The 20469-nt window shown below is 49.7% G+C and overlaps 1 protein-coding gene across 1 annotated transcript in view; it reads left to right on the top strand.

Annotated features, from left to right (window-relative positions):
• The window catches only part of MAP3K21 (mitogen-activated protein kinase kinase kinase 21), a 47752-nt gene extending 46705 nt beyond the window's left edge, over nucleotides 1-1047 (top strand). The window contains exon 10 of the mRNA XM_036016189.1: nucleotides 599-1047. Within this exon, the coding sequence (XP_035872082.1) occupies nucleotides 599-702 (104 nt within the window). The 3' untranslated portion in view covers nucleotides 703-1047. The remainder of the gene's footprint in view (nucleotides 1-598) is intronic.
• Nucleotides 1048-20469: the final 19422 nt, after the last annotated feature.

Below are 20469 nucleotides of genomic sequence, written 5' to 3'. Positions count from 1 at the left end.
ATGTTTTTAAACCCTCACCTGAAAAAAAAACCCTGACCCAAGGATAAGATTATTGATGAGCCAGAGACAGAGAGAGGGGTGGGGACAGGGAGAAACATCCATGTGAAAGAGAGACATGGATCAGTTGCCTCCTATATGCCACCCAACTGGGATTCGAACTTGCAACCTAGGTATCTGCCCTCACCAGGGATTGAACCCACCACCTTCTGGTGTATAGAATGACACTCCAACCAACTGAGCCACCAGGCCGGGCTCACCACCATTTTTAAGTCTTGGCGGGATCCCGGTCCCATCCATCTTGGAGCCCGCCCTGTGTGTGCCCCACTGGCAGCTGGCCCGAGCACTGTGGGGGCAGCTCGGCCCCCGTCACAGCTGCCGTTCCATCGTGGGAAACCTCTCTCCCGCCTTGCAGTACTTTTTCAGGAGAAACCAAACAAGCACGTGTCCTAAACAGTTTCAAAGTGTTTTTTATTCAGGATTTTTATAGAAACACCTTTTAAAACAACTCAACTGTCTTCCTAGTTGGTTTTCTTGATAAGCTTTGTTTTAGACGATCGCTGCCTTTCTGATTGCACACTGTCTCTTCTTTCTCAACCAGCTGGTGCCACCAGGGCCCCTGCCCCGCACCCTGAGCAGGTGTGGGGGCTGCCCCTCTCCCTCTCTGGTTCTCGCAAACAACCTGCCGTGCGAGGCCTCGCCTAGAAGACAAACAACAGTCAACACTGTGCCTCTGCCTCGAGCCCCACCCCTGAGAGACCCCTCGGATCCCCCCCAGGCCTTCCCAGGGAGAACAGAGCCTCGGCCAGCCCAGGCCAACCCGGGCCTGGATGACGGGGGACCGCCTCCTCACTTTTCCCTCGGTGCCAGGACAGAACTATACTGCACGTGCCTTCCTTACTGGACGCGGACATGGAGGGCCAGAGCGGCGACTGCACGGTTGCCCTTGTGCCGGATGAAGAGCAGAACCAGCCGGCCCTCCATCTACCAGCTGGAGAAGGAATTCCTTTCTTAAGTGCCTTACCTTGTTCAAGCATTTCTTTTTTTTTTAAGGTGAACAAATTAAAACACTGTGTCTACCTTTCAATTGTTTTATGCTGCTGTGTTTTCCAAAGCTGTGGCCATGTTCCTACAACGGTAATGGATGGCCAACTGCCTCCAAAAATGGACATGATCACTGTATGCTATCCACGTAGACTGTTTCTCCCTTGGGGAGTCCTGCCTGCTAACGTGTACTGCCTGCCGGTGTGACGCAGGAAGTGCGCGGCACGGCAGAGCCCTGCTGGGGCACTTCCCGGAAGCACAGCGGTGTGCTGCTCTTCTGCTTGCAGCCTGGCTGTTCCTGGGGGGTGGAGGTGAGGTCTGGATCCCTCCCACCCTCCCCGCCTTCCTTTGTTTTATTTCTCCCTCTCCTTTCTTGTTATCTCTGTGTCTATCTCTACCTCTACCCCTACCTCTACCTCTATCTCTGTTTCTCTCTTTTAGTGAAACAAAAAGCCAGAAGAAAAATGTGATATTACTAAGTAAAGGTGTCTATTTTTGAAAAATGGATAATTAGAATAGATACAATGTCCTATTTAAAGTACCTAGACCTAACTGTAGGTTTATAACACGTAAATATTTCCAATCCCCACCTAAATTGTGCACTATTTTCTCTTTTGGAGAAAAATCTACTGAATGTAACTGTAAAAGTTTTCCTGAATGTAACTTATAAAAGTTTTAACCATTCAAACTCCAGAAGAGATTTTTACGAGATCAATCACTGACATTTGGCTAAGACCAGTGTGTGTGGACACCTGGGGACCTGTGTCCACGGGTGGTTCCGGTGGAAAGGATGCCTCCTCCTTCAGTGGCCATTTGCCTGGCCCTCGGAGTGTGAAGACCTTTCCGTTCTGTAGCGGAATTTTAAAAGTTGAAACATACATCCTGTATTGTAAACATTCATGTCATTGAATTTCATTTTTCTGTATTTAAATGCAGAACTATGTTAATAAAATCCAGGTACAGGTAGGGAGAGACACAGCTGAGTCACGAAGCAGCGGCACCTGAGAACCTGAGTAGTACGTGGTCGTTCACACTGAGTTTAGTTGTGACTGAAATGTCAGAATCTGTTGTGGTAAGCTGCTATGGCGGAAAGGACAAATGTATTACGGATTAATTTCAGATATGGGTTTATAAAATGGGTCTTTGAAGAGCAGATCAGGATTTTCAATGATTTCACATTGTAAGTGAGCCACTTAGAAATCATGCAAGGACCCCTGAGTCACAACCAACAGAAGTCGTTCCCCAGGAGCTTGCAGATTGGTCGGGGTTTCTCCTGCCAAATTTCTTTCCTTCCTCTTCTGTTACTGGAATGTGGTCCTTCAGATGACAGACAATGGATATTTAAATTTGTCCATACAATGAAACACTAAATTACAAGTCTCAATTGATATGTTCTTTAGAATCTTACCTCTTTAAGGTTTACTGAGTAACCGAGATGTCAGCCACTGAAATGAAATCAGAGGTGACAGAACACCTGCCCGTAGAAATCATGAAATATTCTACTTGGCCACTTGGGAACACCTTTCACCTTGCAGGCGTGTGGCCAGCTGACGAAACGAGCACGGAAGGAGCAGAGGGACATGTTTAATCTCGTGTTTAAGATTCCTGCAGAAAATCTCAGGTACTTCCTGTGTTTTGTTGGGTTATCGTCCACCCTATGATTTGGCTTTACTTTTGGTGGATGTTGAATTAGGCCATCCATTAGGCTTCCTGAAAATTTTATCACATTCAGAACTGTGGTTGGCTGCTTTGTTCTCTATCATTCTGGGGCATGTAACGTCCAGCGGAAAGGAAAGGAAATACGTGCCTGAAACAACGCATGGGAGAAGTACAGACACTGGGTGCTCAGTTTGCTTCCACCAAAATGCCACGTGGGGGGTGGCCTGGAGGGGGTCTGTCTGTCTCCCCCCTCTGCCTCTCTTCCTGTTTCACTTAATGTTAGTCAACTCTGTGTCTAATGAATTTAGAAGTGAAGCCATTTAGAAAGATAATTGCAATACCAGGATTCACTCTCACATGTTACTATGAACAGCTGTTTTTCTGCTGAAATCTATTGTACATTGCGATTTCCTCTGTGTCCACTTCCTAGAATCTGGTTATTTATTTCCGTACTGACTTCCTAGCGCACTGCAAGGTGATTGAACCGACTACTCCACAGGGAAGGTGCTTTCCTGCACAGGGGTGAGGCCCGGCCTGAGGCTGGGTCATGGAGCCTCGTGAGTGAAAATGATGTTTACATTTGTTGTCTATTTTTTTAATAAACTTCTTTTTGTGGCTAGTCTACTTGCTCAGTGGCTGAGGTCTTCTGATAACTGACTATATTTTGTATTTGTTCTTTTTGTATTCAGTGAAGAAAAGCACATTAATAAAGATTATTGATGCTTAATTAGCCAGACATTAACCTCCCAAATTCATTACACTGAAGATGACTAAATGAGTCACAGCATTAAATACTTTTTTAAAAGTGTAACAAAGCATTTCATGTGAAATGCTGTGGTGACAGGCGCACTGCAGAGCTGCAGTTCCCTGTGAGAGCGTGCAGCTCCGGCTGCTCCAGAGGCACTCGTCTGCCACAAGGAGTTAGCACAGCAGGGAAATGTCCCTTGACGCCCCAGGACTGTGATTAATGAGTCCAGTGAATTGTTAACATGTTTACATCACTGAATTCCCGAAACCATCCAACATCTGGTGGTAATTCTTACTCAGTGATGAAAGCTCGGATGAATTAGAAAGTCAGATCCTAGCATTTCTCTGCAGATCCCAGCACTTCCTACAGTTGCCAGCACTTCCTGCACATCCCAGCACTTCCTGTAGATCCCAGAACTTCCTGCACACCCCAGCACTTCCTGTAGATCCCAGAACTTCCTGCACACCCCAGCACTTCCTGGAGATCCCAGCACTTCCTGGAGATCCCACCATTTCCTGTAGATCCCAGAAACTTCCTGACCAGCACTTCCTGGAGATCCACCTTCCTGTACATCCCAGACTTCCTGCACATCCCAGCACTTCCTAGGTCCAGCACTTCCTGACCAGCACTTCCTGTAGATGCCAGCATGGCCCCGACACGTGAGATGGAGGGATTTTATCACCATTGTATGTCAACAAGTTTCCCACATAAGACACCTGTTACGCTCTTTAATAAACTGTGTTAGGTAGGCAGGAGTATCCCTGTGTCATTGATCTAAAATAGACACAGAGAAGTTTGGTAAACTTCCAAACAGCCAACCTGCATCTGATCAGTGTCACCTACCTGTTCACCCCTGTGGTAACCACACAGGCACAGAAGGTGAAGGTGTGGGACACTCCAGCCTTGTCAATGACCCAAAGCTAAGGTGGTATTTCATTCATCAAAAAGTTCAAACTCTACCATCGTGTGCATTCTTACTTCAAAGCTAACGGTGGGGAGTACCATAGCATGCTTCTTTGGTGAGTGTAAAATGAAAGTACTTGAACATTCATGTCTAATAGAGCAGCTAAGAAAAATGATGGGTTTGTAAATGGTGAAATTAAGAACTTCAGTATAAATGTAAAATAATTGTGCTTAAGCTGTACATACGCTTCAGTTCTGAAAAGGCCCAGCTGCCATGCACACCCCCGAGGTGGGTTTGCTGTGGGACTCGGGCAGGCAGCTGGGCAAGGGGCCGGTGGGGGAGCAGGAGGCGGCCTGGCCCTTCACTGTTCCAGGTGCCCGCACCCGCTCACACCAGCCTCCTCACTGGTCCTTCTGCTTCCTGACCCTGGGTCATCCAGTCCGAACTCCACTCTGACCTGCTTGCCCTTTCTGCATCAGAGGGACTCATCCTGTCACTTACACGTAGAAAAACTGCGAAGAGCTTCACCCAGCCAGAGAATGAAGTGTCGTCAGCCAGTGTAGAGACTCCGTCAGGCCCCGGTTCCTGCTGTGGGCCTGTTTCCTACCACACCACCCAGTCCTTCCCTGGGGGCCTGGCCGCCCACCCCGAGCTCTCTGGCTGGAAGGCCAGTGAGGGCTTGAGCGCACAGCAGGCATGCCTGCCCCTGGCACATTAATCAGCCTCACCCAGATCCCCCAGAATATGTGGGTTCATTTTCCAGTTTCTTTGCTCCCCTCTACAAACAGCAGAGACAAAGCTCAGGGCATGAGGGTATTGTTGCTCAGTGAAGCGTGGCCATCATGTACACGTTAACTGACCTGAGCCACACTTACACTTTTTAAATCCCAAATTTATTCCCCTTTGACCTGGGAAATGGGGCAATTCTGTGCAAACAACATGGAGTGCGGTGGCTGCACCTCCTGGACACCGCTGTGGTGGGGCGAGGGGGTGAGGACAGCCCTGATGTGCAGCCCGGAGTTTAAAGGGCAGACGAGGAGACATTGTGCACATCCACACAGCTGCCCTGGCCAGACTGTGACAGCCATGAGGAAGCAGCCCCTTGAGGGAAGAGCCACCCTCATCTGGCTTCCATCCCCAGCCCTCTGGGCCCACACAGAGGCAGAATCCACGAGACAACAGGCCTTGGGAAGAATGACGTGTATTGTTAGCAGCGTGCACTTAGGGAGGACGGGCTGCCACCGGACAGGCACACTCTGCTGTGTGCAAATGCACACCCAGCAGTGTGCTGCGCTGGGCATGCCACGGAATAAACGTCCAAGTAGCCCTACTTATGGAATGTGGAGGTGCATGTACACGTGGGCACACGTGCACACACGCCTCTTCTGCCCCGGTTTTTGCACACACAGCACTTGCCTAGAACCTTCTCCAGCCCTCAGCATTTCTCTGGTGAACTCCACTCTGTCTTTAGACTGGAGCATACACGTGGCCTTCTCGTGGATTCCCACGTGGAGTCAGACCCCGCCGAATCTGATGGCTGTGATGCAGGGTTGTCAAGGTGACATGGGGCTGTTGCTGTGACCTGCTGCTTCATCCGGGACAGAGGCGAGGGTTTCCATCCGAGTCCAGGCTGCCTGTCCAAGGCCTGTTCCCACTTCCTGTCCAGTAAACACAGGTGTGGGCAGTCAGAGCCAACCGTGCGGGCCGCTTGCTGACTCTGACCACAGAACCTTCCAGGACCCTCCCAAACAGTCTGGTCGGGTAACTGTTCCCCTCACAGTCCCAGAGAGTTTTAGTTGCTTGTTAAGTGAGGTTATTCACACCACAGGTGGTTCCCTCAGAAAGCCCAGGTTCCTTCCCCTGTGAGAGCCCGTCTCCACTGGCCACTCAGCCTCACCTGTTTTCGACTGCCTCCAGCTACTGAGAAGATAAAGGGACACCTGTGAGCACTGCCTAGGGGAGGGACTCCTGGGGTTGGCCCCTGGTGGTGGGTCCCTGGGGATGAGTCCCTAGGGATGTGCCTCTGAGGGTGGACACCTGTGAGTCCGTCCACGGAGGCCCCCTTGCGGTGAGTTTCTGGCTCCCCAGAGGCAGTAGGGCTCCCTGTCACCCACCTTCGGGCCACGCCTCCTCCTGCACTGGCCCCTAAGACGCTAAGTAATTCCGCACGTGAGGAACTCTCCTTCAATATCCAACGTGATGTTAGTCTCCTTGGTGGGCACACCGGGGAGAGAGTGATTGAAAGGTGTGGGCAGGTAGGAAGCTGGACTCTGACCACTGAGAAGAAGCCCATGGCCTGAGGAGGGGGAGGGTTGGATGTTTCCGGGGCGCTGTGTTGGGGGAACCACAAACAGGGGGAAGCACAGGCCACCCTGACACCCTGGTGCCTAGTTTTCTGTTAAGGGACAGGAGGATCGACGGAGCTGCCGTGACCACAGGAAAGGCTCTTACTTGTGCTGTGTTTAGATGGCAGGTGGCAGCGTGTGTCAGGGCTCCAGGGTGCAAGAAGGTGGTTCCGATGATGTGGGGACCCAGGCCAGCGGGGGGAGACAAAACCCAGACTGTGACCAGCTTCACCCATGACACAACAAAGAGGATGGGGCTGCAGGTCCCTGTGGGTGGGGGCGAGCTTGGGAGGGGTGGGGGTGAGTGTGGGATGGAGCGGGGTTGCTCCCTGCCCTAGGGAGCATGCTCCAGGCCTGGGGTGGGGACACCGTGCCCATGGTTTCAGCGTCACCATCCACAGGGAGCACGCAGAGGAAGCACAGCTCTGCCAGGATGCGCCCACTGCAGTCCGGAGTCTTCATGCTGGGCGGGAGGCATCTCTCTTGTCCAAAGGGCCCTGGTTCAGATGGCTGAGCTGGACCCGGAGCTCCAGACAGGAGCTCTGGACCCAGGTCAGGGCAGGATAGGCATCTGGCTGCTGAGCAGGGAGAGCTCTGTGCCAGAGTCCCCATGCCCCACAGGAGCCTTGTGCACCCCTGCAGTCTCGGGGTCCCTGGCAGGTGTCTGGGCTGAGCCACCTCTGTTGTGCAAGCTGCCCCCATCTCCCAGCTTCTCTAAGAGGCACAGCTGGCCTGGCAGGACACCTTACCTCTGACAAGACTCAGGGGCATTTCCCATGTCGGAGACTGACGCTCTGCTCACTCCTGGCTGTCCTCGCTGGATGACTGTGGCTCCACTGCATGTCACTGTGCTGTGAGCACCCTCCCCACCCCCCAGAGCCAGAAGCCAACATGCCTGCAGCTCACAGCCACATCTGGAGCTGGGGCTGGCCTCCGCCCTGGACCCGGGAGGGACCCGATACCTGGAGGTGAGCAGTTGGCAGACCATGCAGGTGGAGAGCATGAGCTCTTAAACACTCACCTGGGTTTCTCCAGGGCTTGGCTTTCTCTGTTTACTCACCTGAAGCGAGTTAAGTCCAAGAGACCCTGGAAAGTCCAGGTGGCCATGGCACCTGTCTGCACACTGGCGTCGCCATGAGACCAGACCCCACCTAATGAGGAGAAAGCTAGGACATCCTGCATGCAGCAGTGTGTAAGGGTGCAGGTGTCACTGGGCCCCTTTCCTGGAGCCCCAGGATGCACCCAGCCTAGTCCCTGGTGCTCATGGCCTGGGAGCCTCCAGAGGAGAGTGTGGTGCCTTCTCTCTAAATCCTGTCGGAGCTTCTTAGAAATAATACAAAAATACGATCTGACTGTGAGTTGTATCATGAGGCTTCTCTTACCTTGTGGAATTTTCTGGAATCACACCTCCAAGACACCAAGGCCAAGACCACCACACCAGAGAAGCAGCAGTCTGCTGTGAGCTTCTCCCCAGGAACCGCAGCACCCTCCTGTACCCGGGGAGCTCAGTCAGAGGCAGCCCAGCCCACAGGGGTCACAGCTGTCATTGCTTGGAGTCATTTCACACAGTGCTGGGATGTAGGCCACCACCCAGTTCCACCTCTAGTGCCGACCTAACTCCCTGGGGTCACAGGGAATGTGCCTGGCTCCCTCTCCATAGGAGCTGTCACCAACTGACTAATACCTAGGGCATTCTTGGGACAGTTACTGTACCCGAGTGGTTCCATGTTGAGGCAGGGCAGAACTCAGGTTGTTCAGCTCCGGATGGTCCACACTCAGAGACCCCCATGCTCTGAGCAGGGTTCCCTGCCTCAGTGGGTTCATACTCATGAAGCCCAAGTTCACGAGGGTGTATCCTCAAGGACAGGCCTATGTTTGAGGATGAGGGAGTCAAGAATACACGCACCCAGGGGGACGCGCATCTGGAATGTACATTCTCATGGTCTCTGCTTTACTGATGAGGGACCGGAACAGAAAGGGATGAGATCATAGCAGTTTATAACCAAGGGGGCCTCCTTAGGAGAACCCACACTTACCAGGTCTGTGGGAGAACAGCTCAGCCACAGCGGGTCTAAACACAGAAGAGTCCGTGTTCAGAAAGGTACAGGCTCAGGGATCGCACATGGTCAAAGGGAGCGTGACAAGGAGGAGAACTGGGAACAGCAAGTTTAGAAACAACCAGAACCTGAGCGGGGGAGCCACAGCTTGGGGGATCCATGCTCAGGAAGGTGCGAGTACAGAGTGTACACGTAAACTAGGGAGAACATCCTCTCTACAGGGAAAAAGGTGAGGAGAGTTCTGCTGAGGGGCATCCAAAATCAGGAAGATCCACACTTACCAGTTTCACGTTCAGAAGTATTTTGGCTTAGGGGTTCCGTGCTGAAAGGAATCTCAGCTCACGTAGTGAATTCTAAGGATGTCTGTAAGAGGGGAACTCCATGCAAAGTAGGTTTCTTTGTCCAATGATTCATTTGTTAAGACATTTCCATACTCGACTTCCTCCAAGATGGAGGCATAGGTGGATGCACCGTACGTCCACGCACAACCAAGATTAGAACAACAAAAATTTAGAGGCAGAATAACGCCCTGAACTGACAGAGAATTTATCTGAATGGAAGTCGGACAGCCAAGAAGTTGAAGTAGACCCATTCATCCAGACCGGTAGGAGGGGCGGAGAGGAAAGCCAGGTGCGGGTCTCAGCAAGGAGAACAGGGAGCAGTGGGTGCATAAGGCAACTGGGGGCACATAAGTCATCTGGGGTGCACCAGATCGCAGTGGGTGGACCCTGAGTATGTAAGCCACAGATGGCAGACCCAGTGAGGCAGCGATTGTGGACAAGGGCAGAGCGCGCCACCCCGGATCCCAGAGAAGGAACTGAGGTCCCAGGTGAATGGAGCGACCGCCATTGTTCCCTTCCGCCCCCACCTTCACCCACACCCCCACATACAACGTCACAATCTAGCAACTGGGGTGCCCAGTCCTGGTGAACACCTAAGGCTCCGCCCCTCACTGTAACAGGAGCGACTAGACAAAAAAAAAAAAGAGAGAGAGAGAGAGAGACATGTCTCAGAAGAACAGATCAATGCCCCAGGACTCATCATTTTAAGCGACTGAGAGATAGCCAATCTATCAGATGCACAGTTCAAAACACTGGTGATCAGGAAGCTCACAGAATTGGTTGATTTTGGGTGCAAATTACATGAAAAAATGCAGGTTACCATAAAAGAAATGAAGAAAAATGCACAGAGAACCAATAGTGATGGGAAGGAAACTGGGACTCAAAACAATAGAGTGGACCAGAAGGAAGAAAAAAAAAAACAACCAAACAGGAAAGAATGGAGAAATAAGAATTCAAAAAATGAGGAGAAGGTTAGGAACCTCCAGAACATCATTAAATGTTCCAACATCTGAATTATAGGGGTACCAGAAGGGGAGGAGGAAAAGCAACAGATTGAACACGTATTTGAACAAATAATAAAGGAGAACTTCCCCATTCTGGCAAAGGAAATAGATTTCCAGGAAATGCAGGAAGCTCAGAGAGCCCCAAAGAAGTTGGACCTAAGAAGAAACACACCAAGGCACACCATAATGACATTAGCCAAGGTAAAAATGAAGGAGAGAATCCTAGAAGCAGCAAGAGATAAGGGCACAGTAACCTACAAAGGAGTTCCCATCAGACTGTCAGCTGATTTCTCACAAGAGACCTTACAGGCAAGAAGGGGCTAGAAAGAAGTATTCCAAGTCATGAAAGACAAGGACCTCTATCCCAGATTACTCTATCCGGCAAAGCTTTCATTTAGAATGGAAGGACAGATAAAGTGCTTCTCAGATAAGGTCAAGTAAAAGGAGTTTATCATCACCAAACCCTTATTTTATGAAATGTTAAAGGGACTTATCTAAGAAAAGAAGATTAAAAAAAAAACATGTATACTAAAAGGACAGCAAACTCACAATTTTTAACAACCACACCTAAAGCAAAACCAAAAGAAACTAAGCAAACAACTAGAACAGGAACAGAACCACAGAAATGGAGATCACATGGAGGGTTAGCAACAGGGGCGTGAGAGGAGGAGAGAGGGGGAAAAGGTACAGATAATAAGTAGCATAGATGGTAGGTAGAAAATAGACAGGGAGAGGGCAAGAATAGTATGGGAAATGTAGAAGCTAAAGAATTTATAAGTATGACACATGGACATGACTAAAGGGGGGGGATGTGGGTGGGAGAGGGTGTAGAGGGTAGAGGAGAGTGAAGGAGGAAATGGGACAACTGTAATGGCATAATCAATAAAATGTATTTAAAAAACAGACATTTCCATACTCATCTAAGTCCATGACATGAGACGGTTTTCCGCAGAGCGGAGTCCATGATTGGGGATCATGGCCACCTAGCTCCACACTCAGACCTCCTGTCTCCAGAACATTATATATACTGGGTCCAGGATTGATCTGGGGTACAAGCTCATGTGCAAGGTCATGATGCTTGGCTGTGCTGAAGAATATCATAGGAGTGGTTTTAGTTAAGGCGCCATTGTGAGGAATGACCACAACAGGGCTAAGACCTGTGGTGCACATGCTCCAAATGGGCTACGATCAGGGAAACTGATGACCTGGGCATGGGATGATCCAGAATTTCTATGATGTTGAAAGCCACGCTCAGAAGAGATCTGGCCCAGACATTTCATGGTCCAGAGTGGGGTGTTGATGTGGGTGACAGTCGGGATGGCCCACTCGGATGGGTGAAATCTCAAAACCTGTCCATTCCCAAAGGTGGTCCCAAAGGAACAGGAACCCTGCTCAGGTGTGGGTGTGGTCCTTACACTGACTGACCTTTGGTGAACAGAGACAGGCCTGTCTAGAGTGAGGGCATGGCCACTAAGGAGAGCACAAGTTGAGGGATTATACATCAACAAGGCTACATGCAAACAAAAGGCTACAAAGTTAGGGTACCTCACAAGAAGGGTTAATAAGCAGGAGGGTGTACCCTTCAAGGGTCCATGCCTACAAGTGTGGCCAACAACGCTGATCCTTGCCCAGAGGATGCCAGGGGCAACAATTACATGCTCAGGGGTTATACCTGATGAACAGGGTACATGCCCCAGGGCCTCTAGGACCAGGCAGGTTTTCACAAAATTGTACAAGTTCAGTAGGATCACAATTTGGGGCTTCCATGCTGAGGAATGTATAGGTACAGAGAGTACATGCAAGTGAGGGGGTACATTTTCTCTACAGGAGAAAAGGCTCAGGGAGTTATGATAAGGGGCATCCAAATCAGGGAGATCCACACTTACCTGCATGATCCTCAGAAGTGTTTCTGCTCAGGGATTCCACTATCAGAGGAATCCATGCCACTTACTGAATGCTAAGGATGTCTGTAACAGGGGATACTCCATGCAAAGCAGGTTTCTTTGTCCAATAATTCATTTAAGATATTTCTATACTCATCCAAGTCCATGACAGTGGTGCCTATGCTGCAGAGCAGAGTCCATGATTGGGGATCATGGCCACCTAGCTCCACACTCAGGCCTCCTGTGCTCAGAACATTACATATACCGGGTTGATACTGAAGCCTTTGGGTACAAGCTCACGTGATGCCAGATCACGGTGGTTGGCCGAGGTGCAGATCATGACAGGAGGATTTCTCATTAGGTTGCCCTTGTGAGCAAGGAACACAACAGGGCTGATGGAGAACTGCGGTGCACATGATGACTTGGGCATGGGATGATTCAGAATTTCCACATATAGACATCCATGCTCAGAAGAGGTTTGGACAAGCGCTTCACATCCCGGGGCGGGGAGGGATATTGATGTGGTTAACGGTCAAGATGGCTGTGCTCAGCTGGTCCATTCTCAGGAGAATTGATTCTCAAAACTCTTCCGTTCCCAGGTGAGAAACAAATGACATGGGTGTCTCCTCATGAGTGTTTTCTCCGTTGAGTGACTGACCCTTGGTGAACAGAGGCAGGGTCATTCAGAGTGAGTGCATGGCTTCTCTGGAGAACCCACGTATAGAAGATACAAAAAAACAAGGGGTACATGGGAACAAAAGACTACAATACTGAGGGTACATAACAACAAGGGTTTACAAGCAACAGAGTGTACCCTTCAAGGGCCCAGGTGTACACATGTGGCCACAAGGCTGGTCCTTGCCCAGAAGATGCCAAGGGCAACTGTTTCATGCTCAGGGGTTACACATGACCAGCAGGGTACATGCAAAAGGGGGGTTAGAACCAGGAGGTTTTCAGAAACCAGTCCAAGATCAGGAGGCTCACAATTTGGGGCTTCCATGCTTGGGAAGCTACAGGTATAGAAGGTACACATAAATGAGGGGTCCATTCTCTCTACAGGGAAAAGAGGGGAGTTATGATGCACGGCATCTAAATCAGGAAGATCCAAGCTAATGGGTTTGATCCTCAGAAGTGTTTCTGCTCAGGGATTCCACAATCACAGGAATCCATGCTCATGTAGTAAATACTAAACATGTTTGTTACAGAGGAATTCCATGGGAAGCAGGTTTCTTCATCCAATGACTCATTTGTTAAGATATTTCCGTACTCATCCAGGTTCACGAGACCCGTGCCTATGCTGTGGAGGGGAGTCCATGACTGGAGATCATGGCCACCCTGCTCCACACTCAGGCCTCCTGTGCTCACAACATTACGTGCACAGTGTTCATGCTTGATACTGGGGTACCACCTCATGTTACATGACTTCACAATGCTTGGCTGTGGTACAGATCATCATAGGAGGGTTTTCAGTTTGGGTGCCCTTGTGAGCAATGAACACAACAGGGCTGATGGGAGACCTGAGGTGCACATGCTCCAAATGGGCTACGGTCCGGAGAAATGATGACTTGGGCATGGCAAAATTCAGCATTTCCACGATGTTGACATCCATACTCAGAGGAGACTAGGTCCAGAGCTTTCTCATCCCAGAATGCATGTTGATGTGGTTTACAGTCGGGATGGCCCACTCAGTTAGTGTACACTCAGGAGGGTTAATTCTGAAAATTGTTCCATTCCCAGGTGGGAGCCAAATGAAGTGGGTCTGTCCTCATGAGTGTCTTCTCCATTGAGTGAATGACCCTTGGAGAACAGAGGCAGGTCCATTGAGAGTGAGTGCATGGATTCTCTGGAGAACACACATTGAGATGATACACAACAACAAGGGGTACATGTGAACAAAAGGCTACAATATTGAGGGTACATACCAACAAGGGTTTACAAGCAACACAGTGTACCCTTCAAGGGCCCACGTGTACACATGTGGCCACAAGGCTGGTCCCTTTGCCCAGAAGATGCCAAGGGCAACAGTTTCATGCCAGGGGTTACACATGACCAGCAGGGTACATGCCCAAGTGGGGCTAGGACCAGGCAGTTTTCAAAAGCCTGTCCAAGATCAGGCGGGTCACAACAATTTGGGCTTCCATTCTCAGGAAGTAACAGGTAGAGAGGGTACACATAAATGAGGGAGTACATTGTCTCTACAGGGAAAGGGTTAGGGGAATAATGATGAAGAGCATCCAAAATCAGGAAGATCCAAGCTATCGTGGTTGATCCTCAGAAGTGTTTCTGCTCAGGGATTCCATGATCACAGAAATCCACGCTCACGTAGTGAATGCTAAAGATGTTTGTTACAGAGGAATTCCATGGGAAACAGGTTTCTTCATCCAATGATTCCTTTAAGATACTTCCGTACCTCATCCAGGTTTAGGAAAGTGGTGCCTATGCCGTGGAGGCGGGAGTCCATGACTGGGATCATGGCCACCTAGCTCCACACTCAGGCCTCCTTTGCTCAGAACATTACACGCACAGGGTTCATGCTTGATGCTGGGGTATGACCTCATGTTCCATGAGGTCACAATGCTTGGCTGTGCTGCAGATCATCATAGGAGGGTTTTCAGTTTGGGCCCCATTGTAAGGAATGAACACAACAGGGCTGAGGCCAGACCTGTGGTGGACATGCTCCAAATGGGCTAGGATTAGGGAAACTGATGACTAGGGCACGGGATAATTCAGAATTCCCATGATGTTGACATCCAAGGAAACTCTTCCATTCCCCTTTGGCTCAGACCTTTCACATTCTGAAGGGCGATGTTGATGTGGGTGACAGGCAGATGGCCCACTCAGGAGGGTGAATTCTCACCACTTCTCCATTCCTCCAGGGAGTCCTAAATGAACAGGATCTCGCTCAGCTGTGGGTGTGGTCCTTTCACTGACTTACCTTTGCTGAGGAGTGACAGGCCCATCTAGACTGAGGGCATGGCCACTAAGGAGAGTACACACTGGGGGAATATACAATAACAAGGGGTACGTTGGAACAAAAGGCTACAAGGGTTAGGGGTCCTCACAATAAGGGATAACAGCAGGAGGTTGTACCCTTCAAGGGCTCATACATACAATTTTGTGTCACAAGGTTTACCTTGCCCAGAAGATACCCCAGGCAGCAGTTAAATGATCAGGGGTTATCCATAATCAACAGGGTACAGGCCCAAGTGGGGCAATGACCAGGTGGTGTTTTTCACAAATTGTATAAGACCAGTAGGGTCACAGTTTGGGACTTTCATGCTCAGGACCGTATACATACAGGGGGTACTCGTAAATGATGGGGTGTATTCACCTTCAGGGAGTTATGATGAGCGGCAATCCATATCAGGAAGATCCACACTTACCTGCATGATCCTCAGAAGTGTTTCTGCTCAGGGCATTCCTCCATCAGAGGAATCCCCATTTACGTAGAGAATCCTAGGGATTTTTGGAACTCCACCCACAGCAGGTTTTTCCATCCAATGATTCTTTTGTTAAGATATTTCCATACCCATCCAGGTCTACAAGTCGGTGCATTTGCTGCAGAGTGGAGTGCGTGATTGGGGATCACAGCCACCCTAGCTCCACACTAGGATTTCCACAATGTTGGCATCCGTGCTCAGAGGAGGACTCCATCCAGAGCTTTCACATCCCATAGTGGATGTTGATGTGGGTTTACAGTTGGATGGCCCGCTGAATAAGTGTACACTCAGGAGAGTGAAATCTCAGAACTCTTCCATTCCCAGGTGTGAGCCAAATGAAGTGGGTCTGTGCTCATGAGTTGTTTTCTCCATTGACTGACTGACGCTTGGTGAACAGACAACAAGTCCATCCAGAGGGAGCACATGGCTTCTCAGGAGAGCACAGGATCAGGGAAAGCACAACAAGGGGTACATGCTAACAAAAGGCTCAGTACTAAGGATACTTAGCACCAAGGGTTTACAAGCAGAGAGTGTACCCTTGAAGGTGGATGCACACATGTGGCCACAAGGCTGGTCCTTGCCCAGAAGATGCCAAGGGCAACAGTTTCATGCTCAGGGGTTACACATGACCAGCAGGGTACATGCCCAAGTGGGGCTAGGACCAGGCAGTTTTCAAAAGCCTGTCCAAGATCAGGCGGGTCACACAATTTGGGCTTCCATTCTCAGGAAGTAACAGGTAGAGAGGGTACACATAAATGAGGGAGTACATTGTCTCTACAGGGAAAGGGTTAGGGGAATAATGATGAAGAGCATCCAAAATCAGGAAGATCCAAGCTATCGTGGTTGATCCTCAGAAGTGTTTCTGCTCAGGGATTCCACGATCACAGAAATCCACGCTCACGTAGTGAATGCTAAAGATGTTTGTTACAGAGGAATTCCATGGGAAACAGGTTTCTTCATCCAATGATTCCTTTAAGATACTTCCGTACTCATCCAGGTTTAGGAAAGTGGTGCCTATGCCGTGGAGCGGAGTCCATGACTGGGGATCATGGCCACCTAGCTCCACACTCAGGCCTCCTTTGCTCAGAACATTACACGCACAGGGTTCATGCTTGATACTGTGGTATGACCTCATGTTCCATGAGGTCACAATGCTTGGCTGTGCTGCAGATCATCATAGGAGGGTTTTCAGTTTGGGCCCCGTTGTAAGGAATGAACACAACAGGGCTGAGGCCAGACCTGTGGTGGACATGCTCCAAATGGGCTAGGATTAGGGAAACTGATGACTAGGGCACGGGATAATTCAGAATTCCCATGATGTTGACATCCAAGGAAACTCTTCCATTCCCCTTTGGCTCAGAGCTTTCACATTCTGAAGGGCGATGTTGATGTGGGTGACAGGCAGATGGCCCACTCAGGAGGGTGAATTCTCACCACTTCTCCATTCCTCCAGGGAGTCCCAAATGAACAGGATCTCGCTCAGCTGTGGGTGTGGTCCTTTCACTGACTTACCTTTGCTGAGGAGTGACAGGCCCATCTAGACTGAGGGCATGGCCACTAAGGAGAGTACACACTGGGGGAATATACAATAACAAGGGGTACGTTGGAACAAAAGGCTACAAGGGTTAGGGGTCCTCACAATAAGGGATAACAGTAGGAGGTTGTACCCTTCAAGGGCTCATACATACAATTTTGTGTCACAAGGTTTACCTTGCCCAGAAGATACCCCAGGCAGCAGTTAAATGATCAGGGGTTATCCATAATCAACAGGGTACAGGCCCAAGTGGGGCAATGACCAGGTGGGTTTTCACAAAATTGTATAAGACCAGTAGGGTCACAGTTTGGGACTTTCATGCTCAGGACCGTATACATACAGGGGGTACTCGTAAATGATGGGGTGTATTCACCTTCAGGGAGTTATGATGAGCGGCATCCATATCAGGAAGATCCACACTTACCTGCATGATCCTCAGAAGTGTTTCTGCTCAGGCATTCCTCCATCAGAGGAATCCCCATTTACGTAGAGAATCCTAGGGATTTTTGGAACTCCACCCACAGCAGGTTTTTCCATCCAATGATTCTTTTGTTAAGATATTTCCATACCCATCCAGGTCTACAAGTCGGTGCATTTGCTGCAGAGTGGAGTGCGTGATTGGGGATCACAGCCACCTAGCTCCACACTAGGAATTTCCACAATGTTGGCATCCGTGCTCAGAGGAGACTCCATCCAGAGCTTTCACATCCCATAGTGGATGTTGATGTGGTTTACAGTTGGGATAGCCCGCTGAATACGTGTACACTCAGGAGAGTGAAATCTCAAAACTCTTCCATTCCCAGGTGTGAGCCAAATGAAGTGGGTCTGTGCTCATGAGTGTTTTCTCCATTGACTGACTGACGCTTGGTGAACAGACACAGGTCCATCCAGAGGGAGCACATGGCTTCTCAGGAGAGCACAGGATCAGGGAAAGCACAACAAGGGGTACATGCTAACAAAAGGCTGCAGTACTAAGGATACTTAGCAACAAGGGTTTACAAGGAAGAGAGTGCACCCTTGAAAGGTCGATGCACACAAGAGTGGGCCACAAGGCTGCTACTTGCCCAGAAGATGGCAAGGGCAACAGTTTCATGTTCAGGGATTACACAAGACCATCAGGGTACATGCCCAAGTGGGGCGAGGACCAGGCAGTTTTCAAAACCGGTCCAAGATCAGGAGGGTCACACAATTTGGGGCTTCCATTCTAAGGAAGTTACAGGTAAAGAGGGTACACGTAAATGAGGGGGTACATTCTTTCTACAGGGAAAAGGGTTAGGGGAATTATGATGAAGAGCATCCAAAATCAGAAGATCCAAGCTAACGGGGTTGATCCATGGGGTTGATCATGTGATTCCACGATCACAGAAATCCACACTCATGTAGTGAATGCTAAAGATGTTTGTTACAGAGGAATTCCATGGGAAGCAGGTTTCTTCATCCAATGATTCGTTTGTTAAGATATTTCCGTACTCATCAAGTTTCACGAGACTGGTGCGTATGCGGTGAAGCGGAGTCCATGACTGGGGATCATGGCCACCTAGCTCCACACTCAGGCCTCCTGTGCTCAGATCATTACACGCACAGGGTTCATGCTTGATGCTGGGGTACGACCTCATGATACATGAGGTCTCAATGCTTGCCTGTGGTGCAGATCATCATAGGACGGTTTTCAGTTTGGGCGCCATTGTAAGGAATGAACACAACAGGGCTGAGGCCAGACTTGTGGTGGACGTGCTCCAGATGGGCTACAATCAGGGAAACTGATGACTAGGGCACGGGATAATTCAGAATTCCCATGATGTTGACATCCATGGAAACTCTTCCATTCCCCTTTGGCTCAGAGCTTTCACATCCTGCAGGGCGATGTTGATGTGGGTGGCAGTCAGATTGCCCACTCAGGAGGGTGAATTCTCACAACTTCTCCATCCTCCAGGGTTCCCAAATGAACAGGATCCCCACTCAGCTGTGGGTGTGGTCCTTTCACTGACTTACCTTTGCTGAGGAGAGACAGGCCCACCTAGAGTGAGGGCATGGCCACTAAGGAGAGCACACACTGGGGGAATATACAATAACAAGGGGTATGTGGGACAAAAGGCTTCAAGAGTTAGGGGACCTCACAACAAGGGTTAACAAGTAGGAGGGTGTACCCTTAAAGGGCTCATACATACAATTTTGTGTCACAAGGCTGTACCTTGCCCAGAAGATGCCCGGGGCAGCAGTTACATGATCAGGGGTTATCCTTGATGAACATGGTACAGGTCCCAGCGGGGCTAGGGCAAGGTGGGTTTTCACAACACCGTACAAGACCAGGAGGGTCACAATTTGGGACTTCCATGCTCAGGACCATATATGTACAGAGGGTTCATGTAAATGAGGAGTTGTCTTCACTTTCAGGGAGTTATGATGAGGGGCATCCATATCAGGATGCCCCATATCAGGAAGATCCACACTTACCTGCATGATCCTCAGAAGTGTTTCTGCTCAGGCATTCCTCCATCAGAGGAATCCCTACTCACATAGAGAATGCTGAGGATGTGTGTAACAGGGGATACTCCACCCAAAGCAGGTTTTTCCATCCAATGACTCTTTTGTTAAGATATTTCCATAGCCATCCCGGTCTATAAGTGGGTGCATTTACCACAGAGTGGACTCTGTAATTGGGGATCACGCCCACCTAGCTCCACATTTGGACCTCTTGTGCTCAGAACATATATACTGGGATCATGCTTGATTCATGGGATACAAGCTCACGTGGTTCCAGATCATGGTGGTTGGCCCAGGTGCAGATCATGGCAGGAAGGTTTCCATTTTGGGTGCCCTTGTGAGCAAGGAACACAGCATGGCTGATGGGAGACCTGCAGTGCCATGCTCCAAATGGGCTACAATCAGGGAAACTGATGACTAGGGCACAGAATAATTCAGAATTTCCACAATGTTGGCATCAGTGCCTAGAGGAGACTCTGTTCAGAGCTTTCACATCCCAGAGTGGATGTTGATGTGGTTTACAGTCGGGATGGCCCGCTCAGTAAGTGTACACTCAGGAGGGTTAATTCTCAAAACTTGTCAATTGCCGGGTGGGAGCCAAGTGACATGGGTCTGTGCTCATGAGTGTTTTCTCCATTGACTGACTGATCCTTGGTGAACAGGCACAGGTCTGTCCAGAGTGAGTGCATAGCTTCTCAGGAGAGCACACATTGAACAACAAGGGGTACATGCCAGCAAAAGGCTACAATACTGAGGGTACATAATAACAAGGGTTTACAAGCAATACAGTGTACCCTTCAAGGGCCCATGTGTACAAGTGTGGCCACAAGGCTGGTCCTTGCCCAAAAGATGCCAAGGGCAACTGTTTCATGCTCAGCGGTTACACATGACCAGCAGGGCACATGCCCAAGTGGGATTAGGACCAGGCGGTTTTCAGAAACTGGTCCAAGATCCAGAGGGTCACAAGTTGCAGCTTCCATGCTTGGGAAGCTACAGGTAGAGAGGGTACAGGTAAATGAGGGGGTCCAT

This window comes from Phyllostomus discolor, chromosome 15 (genome assembly GCF_004126475.2).
Source record: "Phyllostomus discolor isolate MPI-MPIP mPhyDis1 chromosome 15, mPhyDis1.pri.v3, whole genome shotgun sequence".
Classification (NCBI taxonomy): domain Eukaryota; kingdom Metazoa; phylum Chordata; class Mammalia; order Chiroptera; family Phyllostomidae; genus Phyllostomus; species Phyllostomus discolor.
The sequence above is the reverse complement of the archived record's forward strand: the minus strand, read 5'-3'. Positions and strand labels throughout refer to the sequence as shown.